This window comes from Delphinus delphis, chromosome 2, assembly GCF_949987515.2.
Source record: "Delphinus delphis chromosome 2, mDelDel1.2, whole genome shotgun sequence".
Taxonomy (NCBI): domain Eukaryota; kingdom Metazoa; phylum Chordata; class Mammalia; order Artiodactyla; family Delphinidae; genus Delphinus; species Delphinus delphis.
Window position 1 is genome coordinate 102,862,724 of NC_082684.1, and position 22,159 is coordinate 102,884,882.

General features: G+C 49.3%; 1 protein-coding gene across 1 annotated transcript in view; it reads left to right on the top strand.

Annotated features, from left to right (window-relative positions):
- IL16 (interleukin 16) overlaps positions 1-22,159 on the top strand; it is a 116,605-nt gene that overhangs the window by 82,331 nt on the left and 12,115 nt on the right. Inside the window, exons 7-13 of the mRNA XM_060005335.1 lie at positions 5,189-5,262; positions 6,492-6,708; positions 9,628-9,745; positions 11,915-12,047; positions 16,067-16,154; positions 16,872-17,332; positions 20,792-20,942. Of these exons, the coding sequence (XP_059861318.1) occupies positions 5,189-5,262; positions 6,492-6,708; positions 9,628-9,745; positions 11,915-12,047; positions 16,067-16,154; positions 16,872-17,332; positions 20,792-20,942 (1,242 nt within the window). The remainder of the gene's footprint in view (positions 1-5,188; positions 5,263-6,491; positions 6,709-9,627; positions 9,746-11,914; positions 12,048-16,066; positions 16,155-16,871; positions 17,333-20,791; positions 20,943-22,159) is intronic.

Here is a 22,159-nt window from a genome sequence, read left to right on the forward strand (position 1 = left end):
CAGAGGATTATCAGACAGGTTTCCTCTACTGAGGAGCTCAGAATCTGCCCAGCTGCCGCCCCTCCCCTTCTGCCCACCCTACTCCCATCCACTACCTCCCTCCAGCTTTTTCATCTCTTCCAGGGAGGGAAGCCCCTGGCCATCCTGAGAGGAAGGGGCCCAGGGCGCTGAGGTGTCCTCTGAGTGCCCCTCCCTATCCCCTTGTCCTGGAGGGGAGGGTTTTCTCCCCACCCCCAATCCTACCCCCCAGTCACGTGTAGGCTTGGCCCCAGGAGATCTCCAGGTTCTAACTGGGAGGCAAAATTCCGGGGCAGGTAGTCAGGGAGCAGAGGGAAGATGCTGCAGGCCTGACCCTGGGCTACACGTGGATCTTTAAAGAGAAGCGATTTCACAACCTTCTTACCTTCTCTGTCAGGCCAGTTTCTGTAAACTCTGCTGCGAGCCAAACCACCTTTAATAACCTAACTTGTTCAGGGCAGGGTTGACCAGCCACAGCCCGCAGGCCACAGCTGGCCCACTGCCTATTTCTATAAGGCTCACGAACGAAGAAGAGTTTTCATGTCTCTTAAACGGCTGAAAAAAAGTCAAAAGAAGTTTGGATTCTTTTGTGAAAATTAAATTCAAATTTCAGCCTCCTTAGAAAAGCTTTATTGGTGCACCGCCATGCTCGCTCACTGACCTCTCGTCTGTGGTTGCTTTTGTGCAGTGTTGAGTAGTTTCGACAGAGAGCATGTGGCCTGCGAAGCTTAAAATATTTACTATCTGGCTCTTTATAGAGAAAGTTTGCCAACTCTAACATTATGCGTATGGATTTTATTGTAGGGGCAGTGGGGAGCATTTGAAGCTTTTTATAATTTGGGAGGGACCAGCTAGGACCAGGGTTTTTAAGTTGATTCAGGAAGCCGAGTGTAAGATGAAGTGGGCTGGCTAGGCACCAGAAGCAGTAAAACCAGTTCAGAGGCTATTGTAAGAGCCAGGCTCCAGCTCTTAAGGGTCTGCCCTGAGGCTGTAACCCTGGGAGGAGAAAGATGCTGATGGGGGAAACAAGGGCTTCTGTGGAGGTGGCAAATGAGATCAGAGAACACGTGAAGGCGTCTGATCTTAGTAAACTAGAGAACGATGATGAATTATATATAACAGGAGGTGGAGGAAGGGTAGCAAAAGAAGGCAAACGAGGGTATTGAGGTTTGAGCCGCAGAGCGGAGTGAGGTCTCCAGGTGAGCACTAGGTGGCGCTGTCCAGCAGGCGAATGAAAATTTGGGTTCCAGTTCAGGAAGGGAATAAGGGTTGAATGTAGATTTTTAGGGTCATTTGGAAAGTAGCTGAAGTTATAGAGTGGATGCAGGAAGCAGGGAAGAGAGGAGAGAGAAGAGGGCCGAGGCAAGGCTTGAGGGGGATAGCTAAATCAAGAGGCATGCAGAGGAGTCATTGAGAGAAAGGAAGGAAAGTGGGATCAGAATCTTGAGATGGGCCGGTCTGCTTCCTTATCTTCTGTACTTTTCTGTGTTTGACTAAAAGGTGGAGGAGGAATTGAAGTGGCCAGAAGAGAGAAGCCTGCCCAAGCCAAGCTTCATTCTTTTTCTTTCTGGGTATTTGTCTCGCTTAGTTAATAGTGATCGTAAGAATTCGGTGAAAAGGACGCTCAGCTAGTCAGCAGTCCTTGATTCTAGCCTCAAATAATTGACCAAATTGCCTTTTGTAACTTCTTTCAAAAGTGAAGTTTTAGAATACGCCCTTGAATTCCCCAGGAGATATGTCAGTTGCAACAAAAGTTTGGTGTCAAGATCAAGGCTAAGAATGTTTTATTTGTATTCCCTTTGCAAACAAATGATTGTGTAAGATTTATAAGGCAAAACCGAGGCTATTCACCTTCCACCAGATATGGCCAAATAAGGCTAAGGACTCTCTGGAGGGCCCAGAGTATGTGGCCCCCTTGGGATGGACATTCTAATAATCTGAAGACAAGTTCAGCCTCTTGTGTCATAAAGAAGGGACGTTTCTGAAGTGTGTTCTTTGTAGATCCTGCCTTCAGCAAGTACTTAGTGATATTTTGATTATTTTTAATTTGTCAGTTGTCACACCTCAACTTGGAATCTCATAAGGACAAGGGCCAAGCCTTTTATTTTTCTTGTCTAGTTTTAGCAACGTAACAGATGAAGCTGGTCTGAATATGCTTCCCACCCCTTTATTGTCATAGACACAAGTTGGCTAAAACAGCACATCGGAACTCTAAAGAAAGAAATGGAAACACCCAGCTTCTAAGAAACAAAGAAACCGCTTTAAATCTAAGCGTGACATTCCCAGGAGTCGATGACGTGATAGCACAGGGAGCTGCTTACTGCGTCTAAGGCCCAGGGGCAGGGATTCGATGCCCACACAGGGGCAGGAGAGGTGGTCTTGGGCCCTGGGAACCTCTGAGAACCTGTAGAAAGCCTTCATACTAAAGAGCTGCCCTCATGAAAGGCCAGCAAGCCCAGGGAAGCAACAAGGAAACGTAATTTTGTCCTTGGCCCTTGGGTGGGGAAAAGACATCTCACTCGAGAAAATGAAGAGGCAAACCCGTGTCAGGGTGAGTGTGCAACCCCAGCCGTCAGCCCTCGCAGCTCAGGACCCCCAAGCTGAGGAGCTAACGTTACTACTGGGCCTGAACCAGTCCTGAGACCTCGGGGTGCCTGCTGGAAATAAAGGAAAAAAATAAAAGTAGCCACGTGAGGGGTGTGGGAATTCCACAGAAAATCAAGCTCCCCTTAAAAATGAGTTGAGGGCTTCCCTGGTGGTGCAGTGGTTGAGAGTCCGCCTGCCGATGCAGGGGACGCGGGTTCGTGCCCCGGTCCGGGAGGATCCCACATGCTGCGGAGCGGCTGGGCCCGTGAGCCATGGCCGCTGAGCCTGCGCGTCCGGAGCCTGTGCTCCGCAACGGGAGAGGCCACAGCAGTGAGAGGCCTGCGTACCACAAAAAAAAAAGAGTTGAAAATAAAGATTACAATTGTTCAGCCAGAAAAAGGAATGAAATCCTGCCATTTGGGACAACATGGATGGACCTTGAAGGCATTATACTGAGTGAAATAAGTCAGAAGAGAAAGACAAACACCATACAATCACACTTATATATGGAATCTAACAAAACAAAAGACCTAACTCATAGCTATAGAGAACAGATGGGTGGTTGCCAGAATTGGGGGGGGGAGGGTGAATTGGGCGAAGGCGGTCAAAAGGTATAAATGTCCAGTTATAAAATAAATAAATCTTGGGTAACTCTAGTTAGTAATACTGTATTGTATGTTTGAAAGTTGCTAAGAGAGTAGAGCTTTTCTTTTTTTTAAATTTTGTTGAAGTGTAGTTGATTTACAGTGTTGTGCTAATTTCTGCTGTACAGAAAAGTGACTCAGTTCTACACATATATATTCTTTTTCATATTCTTTTCCATTCTCGTTTATCACAGGATATTGAATATAGTTCCCTGTGCTATACAGGAGGACCTTGCTGTTTATCCATCCTATATATACTAGTTTGCATCGGCTAATCCAAAGTTCCCAATCCACTTGGGCAACCACAAGTCTGTTAAAAGAGTAGCTCTTGAAAGTTCTCATCACAAGGAAAAAAAACTTGTAACCAGGTGTGGTGACTAATACTAACTAGACTTATTGTGGTGATCATTTCTCAACATATAAGATCTTTAAAAAGATAAGAGAAGGAATAGAAAAACAATAAGGAAACAACAGAACACAATGAAAAAATAGATGGATGTGAAAAAAATAACTTTCAGAAATTAAAAAAAAGCAAAGTCATTGAAAGAAAAAAAAAGAAAAACCTCAACGGATGGGTTAAACAGTAGATAAATGCAGCTGTAAGGAGAATTTGTGATCTGGAAATTATCCAGTAGGCCACATAGAACAATAGAGAAGCAAAAGAGGAGCCCTAGAGAAACATGCAGAATAGGTTGAGATGGTCCAAAATAATCTAATGGGAATTCTAGAAAGAAAGAATAGAGTGAAAGAGGGAAAGCGATAGGCGATGAGATCGTGGTTAAGAATTTTCCAGAATTATCCGGAATTTTCCAGAATTATGCAAACTTCAGTATGAGGTAGCACCCTAATACATCCTAGTGAAGCTTCAGACTATCAAAGACAAAAAGTATACATATATTAAAAACAACCAGAGAAAAATGATGGATTCTCTACCGTGGGACCATAATTAAGTGACAGCAGATTCACCCAATAGCACGCAGGCCAGAAACCCGTGTAAAAAATAATGTTTGCATCTGAATTTCCCAGCACAGTGTTGAATACAGAGACAGTGCTCTTTGTTTATGTATTGAATAGATGGAATGAATGGGAGAAAGTGGTTTTCCATCCCCATAAAAATGGATCTCTGGGTATAGAAAAAATTCTTCTCTTAGGTATAGGAGGAAAAAGCTCTAAGTCCTAACTTTTTACCATATGAACTTTGGACTTCTCTGAGCTCACTTTGCTCTTCTGTAACTTGGGACCTACACTGCATTCTGGAAACATCACATCCAACCCACATTTACTGGGCACTGTGGAGGCCTCACCCAGAATTGGCCCTGGGGATGACAGCATCTGATGTAACAAAGCCCCTTCCCCAGGGAGAGACTTTCACAGTTCATCGATGACCACCGGGGTGGCAAGGGCTGTGAGAGTGGTAGGTTCTGGGTGCCACGAGAGTGCAAAGTCAGCAGAGACCAAGAGGTTAAGAGGTGGTAGGTGAAGAAGGTAGGAGATGTACATTTTAGTTCAGACGATGGCACGGAAGCAAGCATGGAACTGCACAGACCACTGTGGGAAAGGCAGGTGTGCGGCATCAGGAAATGGTCCAGGGGAGCGAATGGCATGAGGGGCTGAGAGGCAGGAGAGAAAGAGGTGAAACCCAGAGGTGGGCAGGGAGCCGACTGGGCCAGGCCTTGTGTGCCTGGCTAAGGACCCTGGATCTCACCCTGGAAAGTAAGCAGTACCAGAGAAGGCCCGGCACTGCTGCCTTGCCCACCTCCCAGGGGGAGAGGTGCTGCCCACCTCCCAGGGGGAGAGCCCTGAATGAGGAGGTGTTCTCTGTGATGCTTTGTACATCTCACAGAAACCTGGACGGGGGGTGGGGGCACTAGAGTTTAAGGGATAACGCCTCCTGATTGGGCAAAACTCTTCTCAGCTACAATTTCTCCCTCTCCCAACAGGTGATGAAATTCTGGAACTCAACGGGGAATCGATGGCTGGACTCACACATCAGGATGCTTTGCAGAAGTTCAAGGTGACTGTTTATTATCAATATATGGCCAAACTCTGGGGCCTTCAGACAAAGGAATCAAGCTCCCGGCATCACCCTCCTTCCTTCAAACCTACAAATTCCAAATGTGGGCTCCTTTACGTGGGGCACCTTGCTGACACTGATCTAGGCACATTGTTCAAAAAAGGCCTTACTCTGAAAATAATAGTGTAATCAGGACTGTTGTCGGGGGCTGCATCAACTATTTGAGGTTTATAGAATGGTTTTATTTTATTTTATTTTTTTTATTGGAGTGTAATTGCTTCACCATGTTGTGTTAGTTTCTGCTGTACAATGAAGTGAATCAGCTATACGTATACATATATCCCCTCCCTCTTGGACCTCCCTCCCACCTCCCCCCCATCCCACCCATCTAGGTCATCACAGAGCACCGAGCTGAGCTCCCTGTGCTATATAGCAGGTTCCCACTAGCTATCTGTTTTACACATGGTAGTGTACATATGTCAATCCTAATCTCCTAATTCATCTCCCCCTCCCCTTCCCCGCTCGTGTCCGCATGTCCGTTCTCTATGTCTGCATCTCTATTCCTGCCCTACAGATAGGTTCGTCGGTATCATTTTTCTAGCTTCCACATATATGTGTTAATGTACGAAATTTGTTTTTCTCTTTCTGACTTACTTCACTCTGTACGACAGACTCTAGGTCCATCCACATCTCTACAAATGACCCAGTTTTGTTCCTTTTCATGGCTGAGTAATATTCCACTGTATATATGTACCACATCATTATCCATTCCTCTGTCGTTGGACATTTAGGTTGTTTCCATGTCCTGGCTATTCTAAATAGTGCTGCACTGAACACTGGGGTACACATGTCCTTTCGAATTATGGTTTTCTCAGGGTGTAACGTTCTATGTATTTATATTACAATCTTTTAAGTTTCGAAGACAGTCACTGAAAGATATTTTTTGAGTCTCCATCTAGTTAGTTCACTTCAAGACTCCATCTCTTTGGCATATATATGTATATACTTCGTATATAAGATGTCATATCCGTATCCAGACATACTAATATATGTCATGTGTATGTATACACGCATTGCTGTATCGCACACACACACACACACACACACACCCCCGCATGTGGCCACATTTCTTTAAAAAACATTCTACTATTGTTCCCCACAAAGACCCGGGCTCTTGCCCTTGGCCCGAGCTGCTGCTGGAAGCCGTGGCCCTCTCTCTTTCCTTCCAGCAAGCCAAAAAGGGGCTCCTCGCCCTCACGGTGAGGACCCGCCTGACGGCCCCCCACTCCCTGAGCAGCCGCCTGTCCCCCCCACTGTGCCGCTCCCTGAGCTCCAGCACCTGTGTCACCAAGGACTGCAACTCCTTCATCCTGGAAAGCCCTGAAGCGCCCGCCAGCAGCGCCAAGCCCAACTACAGGATCCTGGTGGAGGTGTCCCTGAAGAAAGGTAGGCTGGCCTCCTGGGGGCCCCGCTGTCCTCCTCTGCCCTCTGTCTGGGCCTCCCTCCACTGAGCTATCTCCCAGACTTTCTTTGGCTGGAAACAGGCCCCGGCACTGTCCGTTAGCAGATTTTATAGCTGTTGTTTCGCCCCAAGGTCTAGGGCTCTGTTTGTTAACAGAAGCCCGGGACACACCATCCGAATTCAGTCAACATGTCCCAGTGCAGTGGATAAAATAAAACAGAAGGAAGCAAACACAAATCACACACACACACACACACACACACACACACACACACACACACACACACGACCAGGAGTTGTAGCTCCCCAGCTAATCTGCTAAGAGACCTTGGGCAGGTCACTTGCCCTCTCTGGGACTCTTATTTTCTCACTTGTGCCAGAAAATTGAGATCCTCTCAAGCTCAGACATTTGGGGATCAGCATCTAGTCCCTTCACACACACACCCCCGCCAAGGGTGGATGCTAACTGCAGGGCCCCCCCTGCCAGATTACAGCTAGGCTGAGACCTGGAGAATGAAGAGGAGGCAGCTCCCGCAAAGGGACCAGCTCAGCTTGTAGGGACAGAGGGAAAGCCAGTGTGGCTGCAGTGAGGTGGGTAGCCTGAGAAGTGGTGTTGGAGCACCTGGCGGAGGCAAAGAGAGAGACCCTGTGGGGCTTTGCTGCTAGATTCTCTTCTAATTGCAATTGGGAGTCCTTGAGGGATTTCTAAGCACAGGCATAATCAGCTTATGCTTTGAAAGAAACATCTCCTAGGCATCTCTGTAGAGAATGGCCTATAATGTGACAAAAATGGAGGCTTGGGAACCGGTTGCAGCCGTTGGATCAGAGAGGATGAGAACGGTAGGTGAAGACGGGTGGGTGGCTTTGAGATCTGTTGTAGAAGAAGAATGAGGAATGAAGAGGGTAGACGGCAGGCAGCCTGAGGACTCAGACATCCCTGAGCCCCCAAGCCTGGCATGAATACTAGGCACAGGTCAGTACGTGCTGGCACACGCCAGCAGCTGTGTCCAGGACTCGCGGCGTGAGTTCACTGAGCAGGCGCAGGACATGGGGAAGACACGGCTCTCTTCCTTCCCCTGGTGGGCTCCGTGGTCCCTGGCCTTGGGGTGGTGTTTCCTCTGATCACTGGCATCAGAAATACCATAGGCAGGGTTTTTGTTGGATTGCCGTGTGTATATGACACAACTTCTTAATCTCCACCCCCAGAGATTTCTCTTCCACAGTATTAGAAGAGAGGCCCAGGGATCTATAACTTTTATATAAGTACCCCAGGCAATTCTGATGCCTGCAGGGCTTAAGAATTCTCACTCTGGTCAGGAAACCTGATCTCGGCAGAGGGCTCTGACCTTTGTTTGTGGGCCATATCACAGCCAAAATTCTTCATCCATCAAACAGGGTTGCTAACAGTTGCCCATGGCAACCCTCCTGGGACATTGGGAGGACCAGCATCCGAGGTGAAAATACCCACAACCGTGCTTTGTAAATCACAGGTGCCAGGAGCAAACCACAAGAAGGTCTTTCTCCTACTCCCTGGCCACTCCATCTGGTCCTTCTTACCGGCTACCCCTCATTCTCCAGTCCTTTTGATGCTGGCCAGCCCCCGGCCCTCCTCTCCCACACACCCTGGGGGACCCATCCAGCCCCATGGTGCTAACACCACCACCTCCACGTTGATACTTTCAAACTTCCACCCAGCCTTCTCTGCTGGGCTCCAGGTTCATCTACCCAACTATCTGCTCCCCATGTCTCCTTGGCTACTTCATAGGCATCCCAGGAGTGACTGGGGCAAAACTGCACACCTGGTCGCCATCCTCATGATTCCGGTCCTCCGTAGGCGTCCTGTTTTGGTAAACCGGATCATCACCCACCCAGTTATTCAAGCCAAAAAGTCTCAGAGTTCTTCAAGCTAAAAAAATCTCTACGAGTTATCTTCATTTTAATTTATGAAGTCCCCATACTGAATCCATCAGCAAGTCTGTCTTCAAGATGCGTTCTGTGTATAACCATCTCTCTCCCATTTCACTAGCGGTAAAGTCCAAGTCACCACTGCTGGGTGAAGAGTAGCCTCCTAACTGATCTCCTTGTTCCCATGCTTGCTTGACCCTTCATAGCTCTTTCTTTTCCCAGCAGCCGGTCATATTGGGGAAAATAGAACTTAGCCCATGTCACTTCCTGCTCGTAAGTTTCCTATGGCATTCCTTCTCAGTGGAGAATAGCGTCCTTTCACTGACACATCCTGTTGACAAGGTTCCATTTAAGCTGGCCCTTGCCTCCCTGTCCTGAATCCTCTCATACCACTCTCCCCGTGATGGGCTACGTTCCGGCCACACTGGCCTCCTTTTTGGTCCTGCAGCATGGCCTGCTTCCTTTCACCTTGGGCCTTTGCATTAGCTGTTACCTCTTTTGGGAATGATCTGCCCCCATCCCTGGTTCCTTCCTGTCATTCGTATTTTAGCCTAAATGTTGCCCTCTCTGAGCCCTGAAGAGGTCATCCTCTTGTGTTCTAGTGCATTCCCTATTAATTCTCTGCCTAACACTTATCACCCCCCTGACAACTTCCTCCCTCCTTCCTTCTTTCCCTCCCTCCCTCCTTCCTTCCCTTTCTCCCTCCCTTTTCCTTTTGTTCCTTCCTTCCTTCCTCCCTCCCTCCTGCTCTCTCTCCCTTCCTTCTTTCCTTCCCTTTCCTTACTTGACCTTAGCATCCTCATCTGCCTTGGTCACTAGTTGCTGACCCTAGAGCAGTGCCTACCCACAGTGATGTTCCATAAGCATGGGTGGAATGAATGCATTAATGGACGGGAGACACCAACTAACCCAGGACAGGTTTGGCACCTAATAGACGAGTGCAGCCCTGGGAAAGCTCAGTCACCAGTCCCCCACCCCCATCCCGTTCTGCCTTCCAGAGGCCGGCGTGGGGCTGGGAATCGGCCTGTGCAGCGTCCCCTATTTCCAGTGCATCTCTGGCATCTTCATTCACACGCTCTCTCCGGGATCCGTGGCGCATCTGGACGGACGACTCCGGTATGTCCTGATTTCTGTTTTTGAAAAGACCCCTGATTTACAAAGGAGGGAAGGAATTCCTTAGCGCATCAGGAGACTGACTGGGAGATGAGATATTTAGAATGATCCAGGGATAGCTCAGAGCCTTTGTCCTCAAAGTGTGGTCCCTGGACCAGCGGCATTGAAATCACTTGGGAGTTCCTTAGAAATGCAGAATCCCAGGGCCCTTCCCAACCCACTGAATCAGAACCTGCGTCTTAACTAGATCCCCGGGAATTTGTATGCACGTTGCAGTGTAAGAGGCATTGTCTCAGAGAATATCAGTCCGAAACAGAAAACATGAAGTTAAACATACTTTAATTCAGATGTAAATAATACAGACTGTAGAGTGACATAAACAGGAGCTTCAAGGAGGTTTACCTGTGGAGTCAGTCTGTATGGAAAAAGCAGCTTACTCAGCAAATCAGTAGTATTAACTCCACTTTTTGGTAGCATAAACAGAATATTTTCGGGCATTCCACGTGTATCTTTTTCCAAATAACTTCTAAGAGAAGTAAAAATCGAAATTTTATTTTCAACAAGGGATCTGAGTTTGGTAATTACATTTTATTCCAGTTTACCTTGTTACAGTATTTTATACTCAGTCCAACACTCATGTGCGGTATAGCTTCTCTCCTATAGCGTAAGAAGATACATGCTATATATTTATGTGTATCCCAGATCGTATATCTTCATGTATATCTTCTCTACTGGGCTTAGGTTTTGCTGAATCAGGGGAGTTTTGCCGTATGTTAAGATGTTTTCCTATCATTGTAGTATCGGGGCTGGCTAAAAAGTTCGTTGGGGTTTTTCCATAAGATGTTATGGAAAAACCCGAACGAACTTTTGGGCCAAGCCCATATACGCGAGCCCTGCTTAGGGTGGTATCTTGATGGAGCTTCTGAATTAGAGGTGGGCCTGCTGCTGTCATGGGCACGAGGGTGACAGCTGATTTGCTGAGCTGCTGTGCTGTTACCTGGGACCGAGTGGCTCAGTCAGAGTGATGGCCTTAGTCCTAATATCTTTAGACAGAGTCTTCCCTCCTGGACCTGCAGCTGGGTAGGGACTGTTTTGGAAGCTTCCACTTTCCTTGGCATCAGGTGCTGTGTGGTCTTCAGTTACCTCAGTGAAAATGTGTACTTTCTTAGCAAGAAGGAAAAAGGGAACTAACTCAGAGACAGAAATGTAGAAGGAAGGGGCAGCCAACCGCAACAGGAGGAAGTGTGAAATCAGCCACAGGGGACCTGAGTTCCAATCCTGGCCCTGCTGATAACCAGCTAGGGCAGAGGAGGGCAAATGGGGGCCCACCAGCTGTTGTTTTTGTTAAATAAAGTTTTATTGAAACAAAGCCATGCTCCTTCACTTACATATTGTCTAAGGCTGCTATTTTTAGGCTGTGACATCAGAGTTGCACCGTTGCCACAGAGACGGCACGGCCTGCAAAGCCTAAAATATTTACTATCTGGCACTTTCCAGAAAAAGTCTTTTAATCCCTAAGTGACGTCTTCTTGAGGAGATAATGTCACCCTCTCTGCCTCATTTTCCCCACGTATGAAGCAAGAGGATTGGATTGTACAAAATCCTCTGTGTATCGATGCAACCTTATTTTTTCTACCTCATTTTTTCCCCCATTTCCCGCCTTACAAGAATGAACTCCACTGCCTTCCCTCTTTATTTCTTTTTGCAAGAACCTTGGCTGCCCCCCATCCAGTTATTTCTTCTTTACCTTTTAGCACGTCCCATCTGCTCTTCCTGTTAACCATTCTGCATATGGGAACACTGAAGCCCCAAGAGAGATGTGAGCAGTTCAATTGTGGTTAATTGATTAATCCATTACATTGGTTAAACGACGCCCTCCATCTTGATCGAGCTTAAGTTAAATGGAAAGGGCAGAAAAAAGTCACAAACTTCCGTGAATGTTGCCCCACACTCGGTATGCATTGTCTCCCACTTTGTGGTCATGCATGAAGGGCGTGTGCGATATGTCGCTTTGGTCGGCCCTGTACTGAGTTTCAGTCGGGAGGCGAAGGAGGTCTCCTTATAGCTGTGAATTTGAGGTCTCATCACACAGCCCAGGCAGGACTGTGACCTCGGGGAAGCACACGTCCTGCTGATGAGTTTGCTGATGGCTTCCTGTTGATGCCTCTGCAGGTGTGGCGATGAACTTGTGGAAATCAACGACTCCCCCGTGCACTGCATGACGCTCAACGAAGTCTACGCCATCCTGAGTCACTGTAACCCGGGTCCAGTCCCCATCATGGTTAGCCGACATCCGGACCCACAGGTGACACCCTGCTGGGCATCCTCTTCTTCCCAGACCCACTCTCTCAGGACTCAAATGAACCAAGTGTCTGTTGTAACAAGCGTCTGCAGAGAGGTCCTCTGACAAACTCCTAGACGCAGAGGCGATTGGCGTTAGCTCAGGGAAGCTCTTGCAGCTGGGTTACAAGCTCTAGGGCAGGAAAATATAGACCCAGGGTTCCTGCCAGTAGATAGAAGAGATTCACTCATGCATGCATTCAGTGGGTCCTCACTATGTGATTGTCTGGACCCGGGCGCTGAGCACACAGGAAGAAGTGGGCTTGTAACACACATGCCTGCCCTCCAGAAGCTTACGTTCTGGCTAGAGAGACTGAGAGAGAAATCATTGGGATACAGAGTGGTAAGTACTATGAGAATACAGGGATACAGAAGGGAAGGTGAGAGAAAGCAAGAAATATCAGAAGTTAGTTTTCTCCAGGCAAAGAATTTGTGGAAGGTCGTTCCAGGCAGTGGGAACACAAAGTTAGGCTGCAGAGTCATGAAGGGACCTGTCGTGGAAGGAGAGGGGGGTAGGTTCTCGGGCCTGGGATGTAGGGACTGGAGGAGAGCATCGAGAATGGAGTTTGGCGAGGCACTGGGGTTACGTGGCAAAGGGCTTTCCACAGGACGCTAAGGTGTTTGCATTTTATTCCGTGAGTAGTGAGGAGCTAGGGGAGGTCTCTAGCTCTATACGTAACGTGTTCAGGGTTTTTTTTTTTACCCTTTGATTGCACGGCAGAGGACAGGATGGAGTAGGTGGAACTCGGAGTTTTTCAGAGGAAGGAAACGGATGGTGAGGGCCTGAACTAAAGAGCAGATGTGGGAAGAGAACAGAGAAGAAGGGGCAACAAGAGGCAACCTGGGAAGAATCAACAAGATCTGTTGGCGGATTAGCTCTGGGGCAAGAGACGGGGGAGCCTAGGAGGACTGGAATATTTTTAGATTAGAAGACCGAGCGATGGCAACACCACCACCGGAGTAGAGAATCAGAGAAGGGAGGTGGGCTTGGAAGGGAAGAGAAAGATCTCAGTGTGGGATACAGAGAGATGGAGGTGCCTGGGGGAGGTTTAGTTAGAGATGCCCATAGGCAATTAGATTTAGGACTGACAGTGACTGGTAAGTGAGATCCAGGTGGAAGGAAGACTTGAGAAGTGCAGCCATGGGCATGGGTGAGATGACTTTGGGGACCCTGGTGATAATCTCCATCACTATTGATTTCATCCTTAGTGTGTACCAGCTGGGTTTGCCAAAGACTTGACATATACAATTGCATTTAGTGGCTATACATCCCTCTGAAGTCGGTATGATTTTCCCCTCCAATTCCTAGATGAGGAAACTGAGTCTTAGAAAGGCAAAGGAACTTGCCCAGTGGTGGAGCTACGAAGTGGAGAAATGACGATTTATATCCACCATAGCCTGTGTTCATAACTAGTGGGCTCCCAAACTCCCAGCAGAGACAGGACAGAGAACGGAATGATGGGGAAGAGTCACACGTGCCTGTGGGGTGGGATTCAAACCCAGCCCTGCTCAGTTATTAAGCACGGACAGTAAGCACACTGGAGGAAAGCGAACCTCTCACTTACGGTAAACAAGTAACTCGTCTAAACCTCTGGGCAGTAGAAGAGAAGAGAAAGGAAAGGGGTCTCGATTCAGTGATCCGTGCCTCTTGCTGCCCTGGAGGACCATGGCGAGAGAGCAGCGGAGGAGGACGCAGGGTAGGGGGGCGAGGCTGTGGCCCCTGCACTTGAGGGGCTTGCATTCTGGCTGGAGGGGTGAGGCATCCACACAGAGAGTCCACAGGAGGTGAGGACCCTGGGCGTGAGGGGGTCAGGGGCCCAGCTGCTCAGCTGAGGGAGCCAGGTCGTGAAGGGTAGGCAGAGCTTGGAGCAGCAGCAGGGCTAAGGCACTGCAGGCAGGGGACACACACAGGCAGCAGGGTGCCTCGCTTATGCCCAGCTTCGCTATTTACTTTGAGTGACCTTGGACATCCATCTAACCTCTTAGAGGCTCTGGTTCCTCAACTCTGAAATGGGGGTGTGGTCTTCACCTTACAGGACGGCTGTTGAGGGTAAATCTCTTCTACTGACAGTCTACCATTCGGCAGGAATTGTGCCCAGCACTTTTAATGATTTATTTAGTATTATTTTTTTGCGGGGGGGGGGTAAAATTATCTAACATGAAGTTTACCATCTTAGCCACTTTTTTTTTTTTTTTTGGCCGCAGCGCGCGGCCTGTGGGGTCTCCATTCCCCAACCAGAGATTGAACCCGCGCCCCCTGCAGGTGAAGCGCGGAGTTTTAACCACTGGACTGCCAGGGAAGTCCCCCATCTTAGCCATTTTGAAGCGTGGAGTTCAAAATGAAGCGTGGCACAAAGGACGTTCACATTGTTTTGCAGCCATGACCACCAGCCATCTCCAAGGACTCTCCGTCTTGCCAAACCGACACTCTCTACCCCTTAAACAACTCTCATGCCCCCACCTCCCCGCCCCTGGAGATGACCATGTTACTTTCTGTCTCCATGATTTTACTACTCTGCGTACTTCATACAAGTGACGTCATACGGTTTCGTCCTTTTGTGACTGGCATATTTCACGTAGCATAATGTCCTTTAGGCTCATGCATGTTGTGGCATGTGTCACCATTCCCTTCCTTTTTAAGGCTGAATAAGATTCCCTTGTATGTAGAGACCATATTTTGCATATCCATTCATTTGTTGATGGACACTTGGGTTGCTTCCACCTTTTGGCTATTGTGAATAATGCTGCTATGAACATAGGTGTACAAATATCTGAGTCCCTGCTTTCCATCCTTTCTGGGTATATACCCAGAAGTAGAATTGCTGGATCATACGGTAATTCTATTTTTAATTTTTTTGAGGAACTGCCATCCTGTTTTCCATCGTGGCTGCACCACTTTACACTCTCACCAGCCGTGTACAAGTGTTTCAATTTCTCCGTATCCTAGTCAACACTTTTCATTTTCTATTTTTCTGATAGTAGCCATCCTCATGGGTGTGAAGGGACATCTCATGGTGGTTTGGATTTGCATTACCTTAATGATTAGTGATGTTGAGCCATCTCATGGTGGTTTGGATTTGCATTACCTTAATGATTAGTGATGTTGAGCATCTTTTCACGTGCTTGTTGGCCATTTGTATATCTCCTTTGGAAAATGGCTGCTCAAATCCTTTGCCCGTGTTTTACTTGGATTGTTTGTTTTTGTTTTTGAGTTGCAGGAGTATGATTTGCAAATGTCTTCTCCCATTTCCTGAGTTGCCTTTTCACTCTATTGATTGTGCCCTTTGTTGACTGATCCACAGAATATTTTCATTTTGACATTGTCCAATTTATCTATTTTTTTCTTTTGTTGCCTGTGCTTTTGGTGTCAAACAACGTATTTCTTAAAACCCTCTGTTCTTACTGTGAAGTAGGTTCTATTGTTGTCATCATTTTACAGAAAAAAAAATTGAGGTTTAGAAGGTTAAGTACCCTGTGCAAGTGTGTGCAGTTAGAAAATGGGGGCGCTGGGACTTGAACACAAGTCTGTTTGGCTCCAGGACTCAGACTTTTAACTATTACTCTAAGTGATTAATTACCTGTGACAATAAGATGATTAGGGTGATGGTTATGACGTCTTCGTTGTTGGTAATGACGACGATGATGATGTCCTGACAACCTTAAGAATGGAATAGCTCCCAGAGGTAAACTCTGAAATGGTAACTTTGCCTAGTTTTGCAGCAAGTAGTGGGGAGAAGGTTGGAGAGTTGAGAGGGGCCGTCTTGGCAACCCTATTACTGACAGAGTTCGGACTTTACCTAGAAGATACTAGGGAACCATTGATGCCCAGGTGTTTTTGGAAATGGAATTTGTCGGCTCTTCGTAGAGTGGGTGTGAAGGAAAGAAACTAGACTCCAGGGACTCAGCTTGGGAGCCGGTACAGGACTCAGATCCTGATGCAACAGTTTCCACTGTTTGCTTGAGGAGGTGATGGATATTTTCTAGGTCTCTGAACAGCAACTCAAAGAAGCTGTGGCCCAGGCTGTGGAGAATGTCAAGTTTGGAAAGGAGAGGCACCAGTGGAGTCTGGAAGGTAAGGAAACAGTGAACTTGCATTTGCAGTATCTTTGTCTTCTTAGAAAGCTTTGAGTTTAGCCATTAACTCACCCTCTCCAATGGATCTCCATCTTACAGATGTGGACATGGAGTGTGGGGGCCTGGGTTCCCCCGGAAGCCGACTCTGACATGGGGTTTGGCCTGCAGGATGTTTATTCAGAAGCATCCTGGGCTCCACACCTGTGGAAGGGAGGGGAGTCACGGGGCTGGGCAGAGGGACGAGCTGAGCTGAACTGACGCCAGACAGCTTCCGCCCACCCCTGGAGCTCAAATGGCCCGTCAGAGTTGCCCTGTTGGCGGAAATGACTGGGTCTTTCTAGCCCCATCTCCATCAGGCTGTGGAGACGGGCTGCCCCTCGGGCGAGGTAGCTCTCTGTAGCCAAGGCAGTCCCTGGAGGGGCTGACAGCCACAGGCCATCTGCTCTCGGCACTCGGCACAGCTAGGACATCAAGCCCTTCCTTGAAGGGCCATCGAGGGGGTGCATCTCAGTCTCCATCACGTGGAGACTCAGAGCGTTTGAATGATTTTCCCAACCTAAAGTCACTGGTGCTGGGCACCGGACCCAAGACTGCCGAGCTCCAAACTGAAGTGACCTCGGAGGAGAATCGGACAGCCTGGGCAGGCGGCGTGCCCCCCGTGGCTCACCTTGGGAGCAAGGCCAGGGGTGGAGGTTCCCTTGTGCTTCTAATGCAGGTGTCAAAAGGCTGGAGAGCAGCTGGCACGGGCGGCCGACCTTGGAGAAGGACCGGGAGAAGAACTCGGCTCCCCCGCATCGCAGGGCTCCGAAGGTCATGATCCGCTCCAGCAGTGACAGCAGCTACATGTCGGGGTCCCCCGGGGGCAGCCCCAGCAGTGGCGGAGAGCAGCCGCCCTCCGACTTGGAAGTCAGCACGCGCAGCCCCAGCCTGCCCCTGGGGCCGGAGCCAGGGGTGCCTCCTGGGGCATCATCCGGGCCGCCCCAGGAGAGCCCGGGCGGCCACCCGCCACTGAGACTGAAGAAATCCTTCGAGATCTTGGTGAGAAAGCCTACGTCCTCCAAGCCCAAGCCTCCACCCAGAAAATACTTTAAAAGTGACAGTGACCCTCAGAAGAGTCTAGAAGAGAGAGGGGGCTCCCTGTGCCCTCCTGGACACACCTTGCCCACCTGTGGCCAGGTAAGAGTATGTCCGATGGGTTGAGCGTTCGCAGAGCGTTAGCCACGGGCAGAGGAGGATTCTCCTCCATCAGAGAGAAGAGGCTGGGCTCCAGCTTAGGGCCGACTGCGGAAAGAGAGGCTTTAAGCCCGGCAGATCTCAACTGAAGCCCCAGTCTTGTTGATTGGCTTCTGTGTTCCCATCCATTACACCCTGGAATTCAGGGTTGTTTTCACAGCTCTCTAAGCCTCAGTTTCCTTATCTGTTAATTGGGGCCAAGTTTAGAGGCTCCCTCCACGGGCTAGCATGAGGATTAAATGGAACCGACCAAGCGGTTGCCTAACAGACTGTCAGGCATAATGGTGTTCATTGCTACATTGGCTCTTCCATCGCACCCCTAAAGACCTCAAGTCCTCCCATCCCAACTCCCCTCCGGGGAGGCAGGCTGACGGCCAGGCAGCTTCTACATCTTGGGCCGTTTTTATGCCCAGGCGCTGTGCTTTGTCTCAGTTAAAGCCTGACAACCACCTGGGGATGAGGGTGCCCTTCATGCAAAGAGGAAGCCAAGGGACTTGCTCAAGGTCGCATTGCCAGTGGGTCACTTTATCACTAGGCTATGCTGTCTTTCACGTCTTCCCCGACAGCTGCCTTCTCTGGGCAGGTGGAACTGGGAATCCCCTCTAACAATCGGTAAAGGAGGGTTGGTAAACTTCAGCAGGAATAAGAAACCCCAGAGAGGAAGCTATCGAGTAGGAGGGGTGAGAGTGAAGAGGGGAGGAAACCAGGTTACTGAAGAGGAAGCACGGTTTTGCAGGCCGGCAGGATGTGGCTGGTTAGCAATTCATGATGGAGTTGCCGACGTGGATCTGTTCGCCTGCTCCTCCTTTCTAAGCAAACATTTCATTTTCCTTCGAGCCTGAGACCTATAAGTCCAGGAGGGCAAATTAGGAACAGAGAGGCTGAGAAGCCAGGCTTTTTACTTCGTCCCTGGAGACCCAGAAAAGGAGCGGATTTGCCAGAGCAGGTCTGCCCCGGCGATGCCCTTGGGCCACCTGGCCGGGTTGGACCAGATATGGGGCAGGGGAGTCTCCCCAAGTGAGGCTGCTGGAGGAGGAATCAGGGTTTCTGCTTCAAACCTCCTCCTTCTTCTTCTGCAGAAGAGGGAGATCTGCTGCAAGCAGAAGTCCCTTGTCTTTGCCACGCTGTGATGCCTCTTCCGCATCTGTCGCTCCTGCCTGCACCCTCCCACCTTCTGCTGTGTCCCACGTGGCCCACAGACCCTTCTACGGCCTTTTACAAAAGCACAACCGACACCACATTATTTTCCTGGGCGTTGGGGGTACAGAGAAAGGATTATAGCACAGCAAAAACAGGGGGCTGTTTGCTGCACGTCATTCTTAAAAATCTCCACCGCCGTGCCTGGGGATTTCTCACTGGGTGTTTCTCTCCTTGGCCCCAGTGTATAACATCTCTCCATCCTTCTCTCCCTCCCTCCACCTCCTCCTTGTCCGTTTTCTGTCTCTGTCTCTCTCTCTCTCTGTCCCCCCACCTTCCCCTCCCCTAGTCTTTTCTCTCCAGGGTCCCAAGACCCTTCTCAAGTTTTTATTACAACCCCCAAATCTTTTTCGTCTACTGTAACTCAAGGGGACTTAACTTTCACTACCAAAATCACCTTCAGTGTATTCCCTTCCCTCCCTTCTAGAAAATCAGCTGGAACGATCACTTGTGGTTAAAAATCACTTTCTCCCCTAAGTCCACATCTCTGTCTTCTTTCCTTCTTTCCCTTCTCTCTCCCTCTTTCACCAAGCACTGTGCCAGGAAACACTATTTAGAGCAAAATTCAAGTAAAATCAAATTTATTTCAGGAGCTAATTAAAAAAAAAACAACTTCCATATAGAGGGTGCAACATCAGGTGTGCTGATGAAAAGACAACACACATCTGTGTCCGTTCCAAGATGCAAAGTTGCTTTGACGACTGTGGTTGGTACCCAGAGCATCGGCCTATGAAAGTGTCAACCAATCATGGATATAGACAAGTGTCACCTCATCTTTCAGAGTTCCAACTGGGTGAAGTTAAATTTCAGCCACATATCATTTTTTCCTGCTGATGAGTGTCTTAGATACCATCAGTCTAATGTTTTAAGCTTCTAAGGCCATGGCCAAGCCTTGCTTTTACGAAGGACTAGTTCAAGAAACGCAACGATTCCTTTGAGTTCGTTAGTCTCTCAGTGTTTCCAAGATGCCCCCCTAGACTCAGTTCTACACTAGGGACCTTGGGCTGGGACAATGCTTTGGGAACATATTTCTAACTTCTGTAGAATTTTCTTTCCTAAAGAATGTTTATTGACAAAGTAGGTATTAAATCTCAGGCCACAGACATTTTCGATGTCTTTTTTAGTCCCAAATGGTGCATTTGTTCCTCCTTCCTTCCTTCTTTTTGGGAGGAAGCCTGCAGCCCTGTCAGATAGCCAGCCCGTCCTTCCACCTGACCCTGGAATGAGCAGGACACAGATGCCATCCACGGCAGCATGGCAGAGTATTTCCCTTGCAGAAAAATTTCGGCAGCATCGTTTTGATGATGTCTGCCTTTTTTTTTTCTTTCTGAGTTGGTACTTTACTTATTCCTTCTACTGTGTATGTCTATGTCTCTGGAATACTCTCCCTCAGCTTCTCTGCCTAGAAAATTCTTACCCTTTGCTCAAGAACCAGACAAAAAGCACTTCCCTTGGGAGGCCCTCAGCACCTCTCTGGGACAGAACTGCTGCTGGCTGCTTCCTCTGGGTCCTGACAGCATCTCTTTCATGCTGTATGAAAACCCGAACTCTAGTCAAGCATTGGATGGTTACTTGGTGCTTTCATCCCTAGGCTGCTTTGTGAAGGCTCAGTGGGGGAAACGATGCTGCCCTAGAATGGCAATGTCACTCTGGGGGCTGCAAAGGGAAGTGACGGCACGGGTCCTGAGTATCTGTCATCCCTTGCAGCACGCTTTCTAAATAACTGAATAATGAATCACAGTGTAGAAAGCGACAGCCACGTTTTCCTCCAAGTGTTCTAACCTTAACTTGGTGAAGACTAGAGGGTAGTTCTTTGCCTGGTTCTCTTCCCTCCTGGGACGGGGGGTAGTTTTGCAGAAGGCAGTGGTAAGTGAAGCAGTGACAGTCCCCCGTCCCCACTCCCAAGCCTCTTTTCCCTGTCACAGAGAGCCCAGGATCTCCACATATGTCAATAGGATGAGCCCTTGTTCTGGACACCGGCTCGTGGGAAGCAGAGGGATGCTCTGGGCCTCCAGGAGGTGCTGGCTCCCTGGGTCAGCCAGGCAGGTACCACAGTGGAGGAAAGGCCCTTGACTGACAGGGCCGCTGCACTTCTCATTAAAGCATCTGAACATCACCTCTCCAGTCCCAATCAAAGTGCGCCTTGCCTTCTCACAGCCGGAGGCTACCGTTTTGACACGGTCTTGCTTCCTGTTTACACCACAGGAAGCCAGCGAAGTACTGCCGCCGCTGCCTGTGCAGGAAGGCGCAGCAGGGAGAAGCCCTCACGCCACTGCCTGCAGCCCAGGACCTGCAGTCGGCCCGCAGACGACGTCCTCCTCAGAGGGCCAGCCGGGGAGGAGAGGAGGCAGCCCAGGTAGGTTTTCAATTAGATCTGCAGGAGGAAGGAACTTCCGGATCAAGGTCCGGTGCTCAGGGAAGGACGTGAGTCTGCCCAGAGCGTTGGAGGGTTCTGCACAACTCGACAGCTGGACTTGGGCCGATGAACGGTCAGGAGTCCCCCGAGGCGGTGGGACTGCAGGACCGTGGGGTTGCTGTCCAGGGTGGGAACCTCCTGGCTGGATCTGTGATGCTGTGATGGGGCCGGGGGATGCAGGGGGAAGTCGGGCCAATCCAGACAGCCAGCTGGAGAAAGGGGCCCTCGGGAAAAGGTCCAGGACACGCCCACCCAACCACAGTGAGCAGCTGCTCCCTCTAGGGTGACAGCGTTCTAGTAAGCTGCATTCAGCATTTCCAAGTCTGGGAACGCGGGGTCAGAGAGGGAGGAATCAACAGCATGTTGCTGGCGGTCACCGCCTCCTGCGGGGGGAGGGGGGCGTGGATGGAAGGGGTGTGCCCACATGGCGCCCCTGGCAGTGCTGGGACATGAGCTGAATATGCAGAGCTTTGTTAGAAAGAGCATCAGACCTGGGGTCAGGGAGACCAGGGTAGGAAGCCCAGCTCTGTCCTTCACGAATGTGACCCTGGGCAGCTTTCTTTACTTTTCTGAGCCTCAGTTCACTCATCAGCAAGTGGGAAATCACACAGCAGCCCAACATGTGATTCAGTTCAGCCAGCGTGTACTGAGCGCCGGCTTCTTAGGAAGGAGGGAGGGGAAGAGATAGAGACAGAGGTAGAGACAGAGACCGAGACGGGGAGAGAGAGAGAGAGAGAAGATATGAGAATGAATGAGAAAGAGAATGAGAGAAAGAAGAAAGACCAGTTCCTGCCATCAAGGAGCTCCCAGCAGTGGCAAGGTAATAACTGTGTCGGTTACAAACCTACATATTTATTACTGGACCTGTTTGAGAAACACTACGTGAAAAGCACACGGAAGGCTCTCAGAGGTTAAGGGACATTATGAATGGAAATAGCTGGCACGTCTCACCCAGAGCAGCGGCCCTACCACTGGAGGCTCCTCTCCCCGTCCCTCCCCTGAGTCCCCCCAACTGAGGAACTTGCCAGGGAATACCTTGGTGTTCTACTGGCAAGAGCTCCTCGCCCCAGTTTGCAGAGGGCTCTCCTGTAGAACGTCTGACTACTGAGTCTTACGACGGGCCCTGCAGCAGAGCGATATGTAAATGCAGAAGCAGG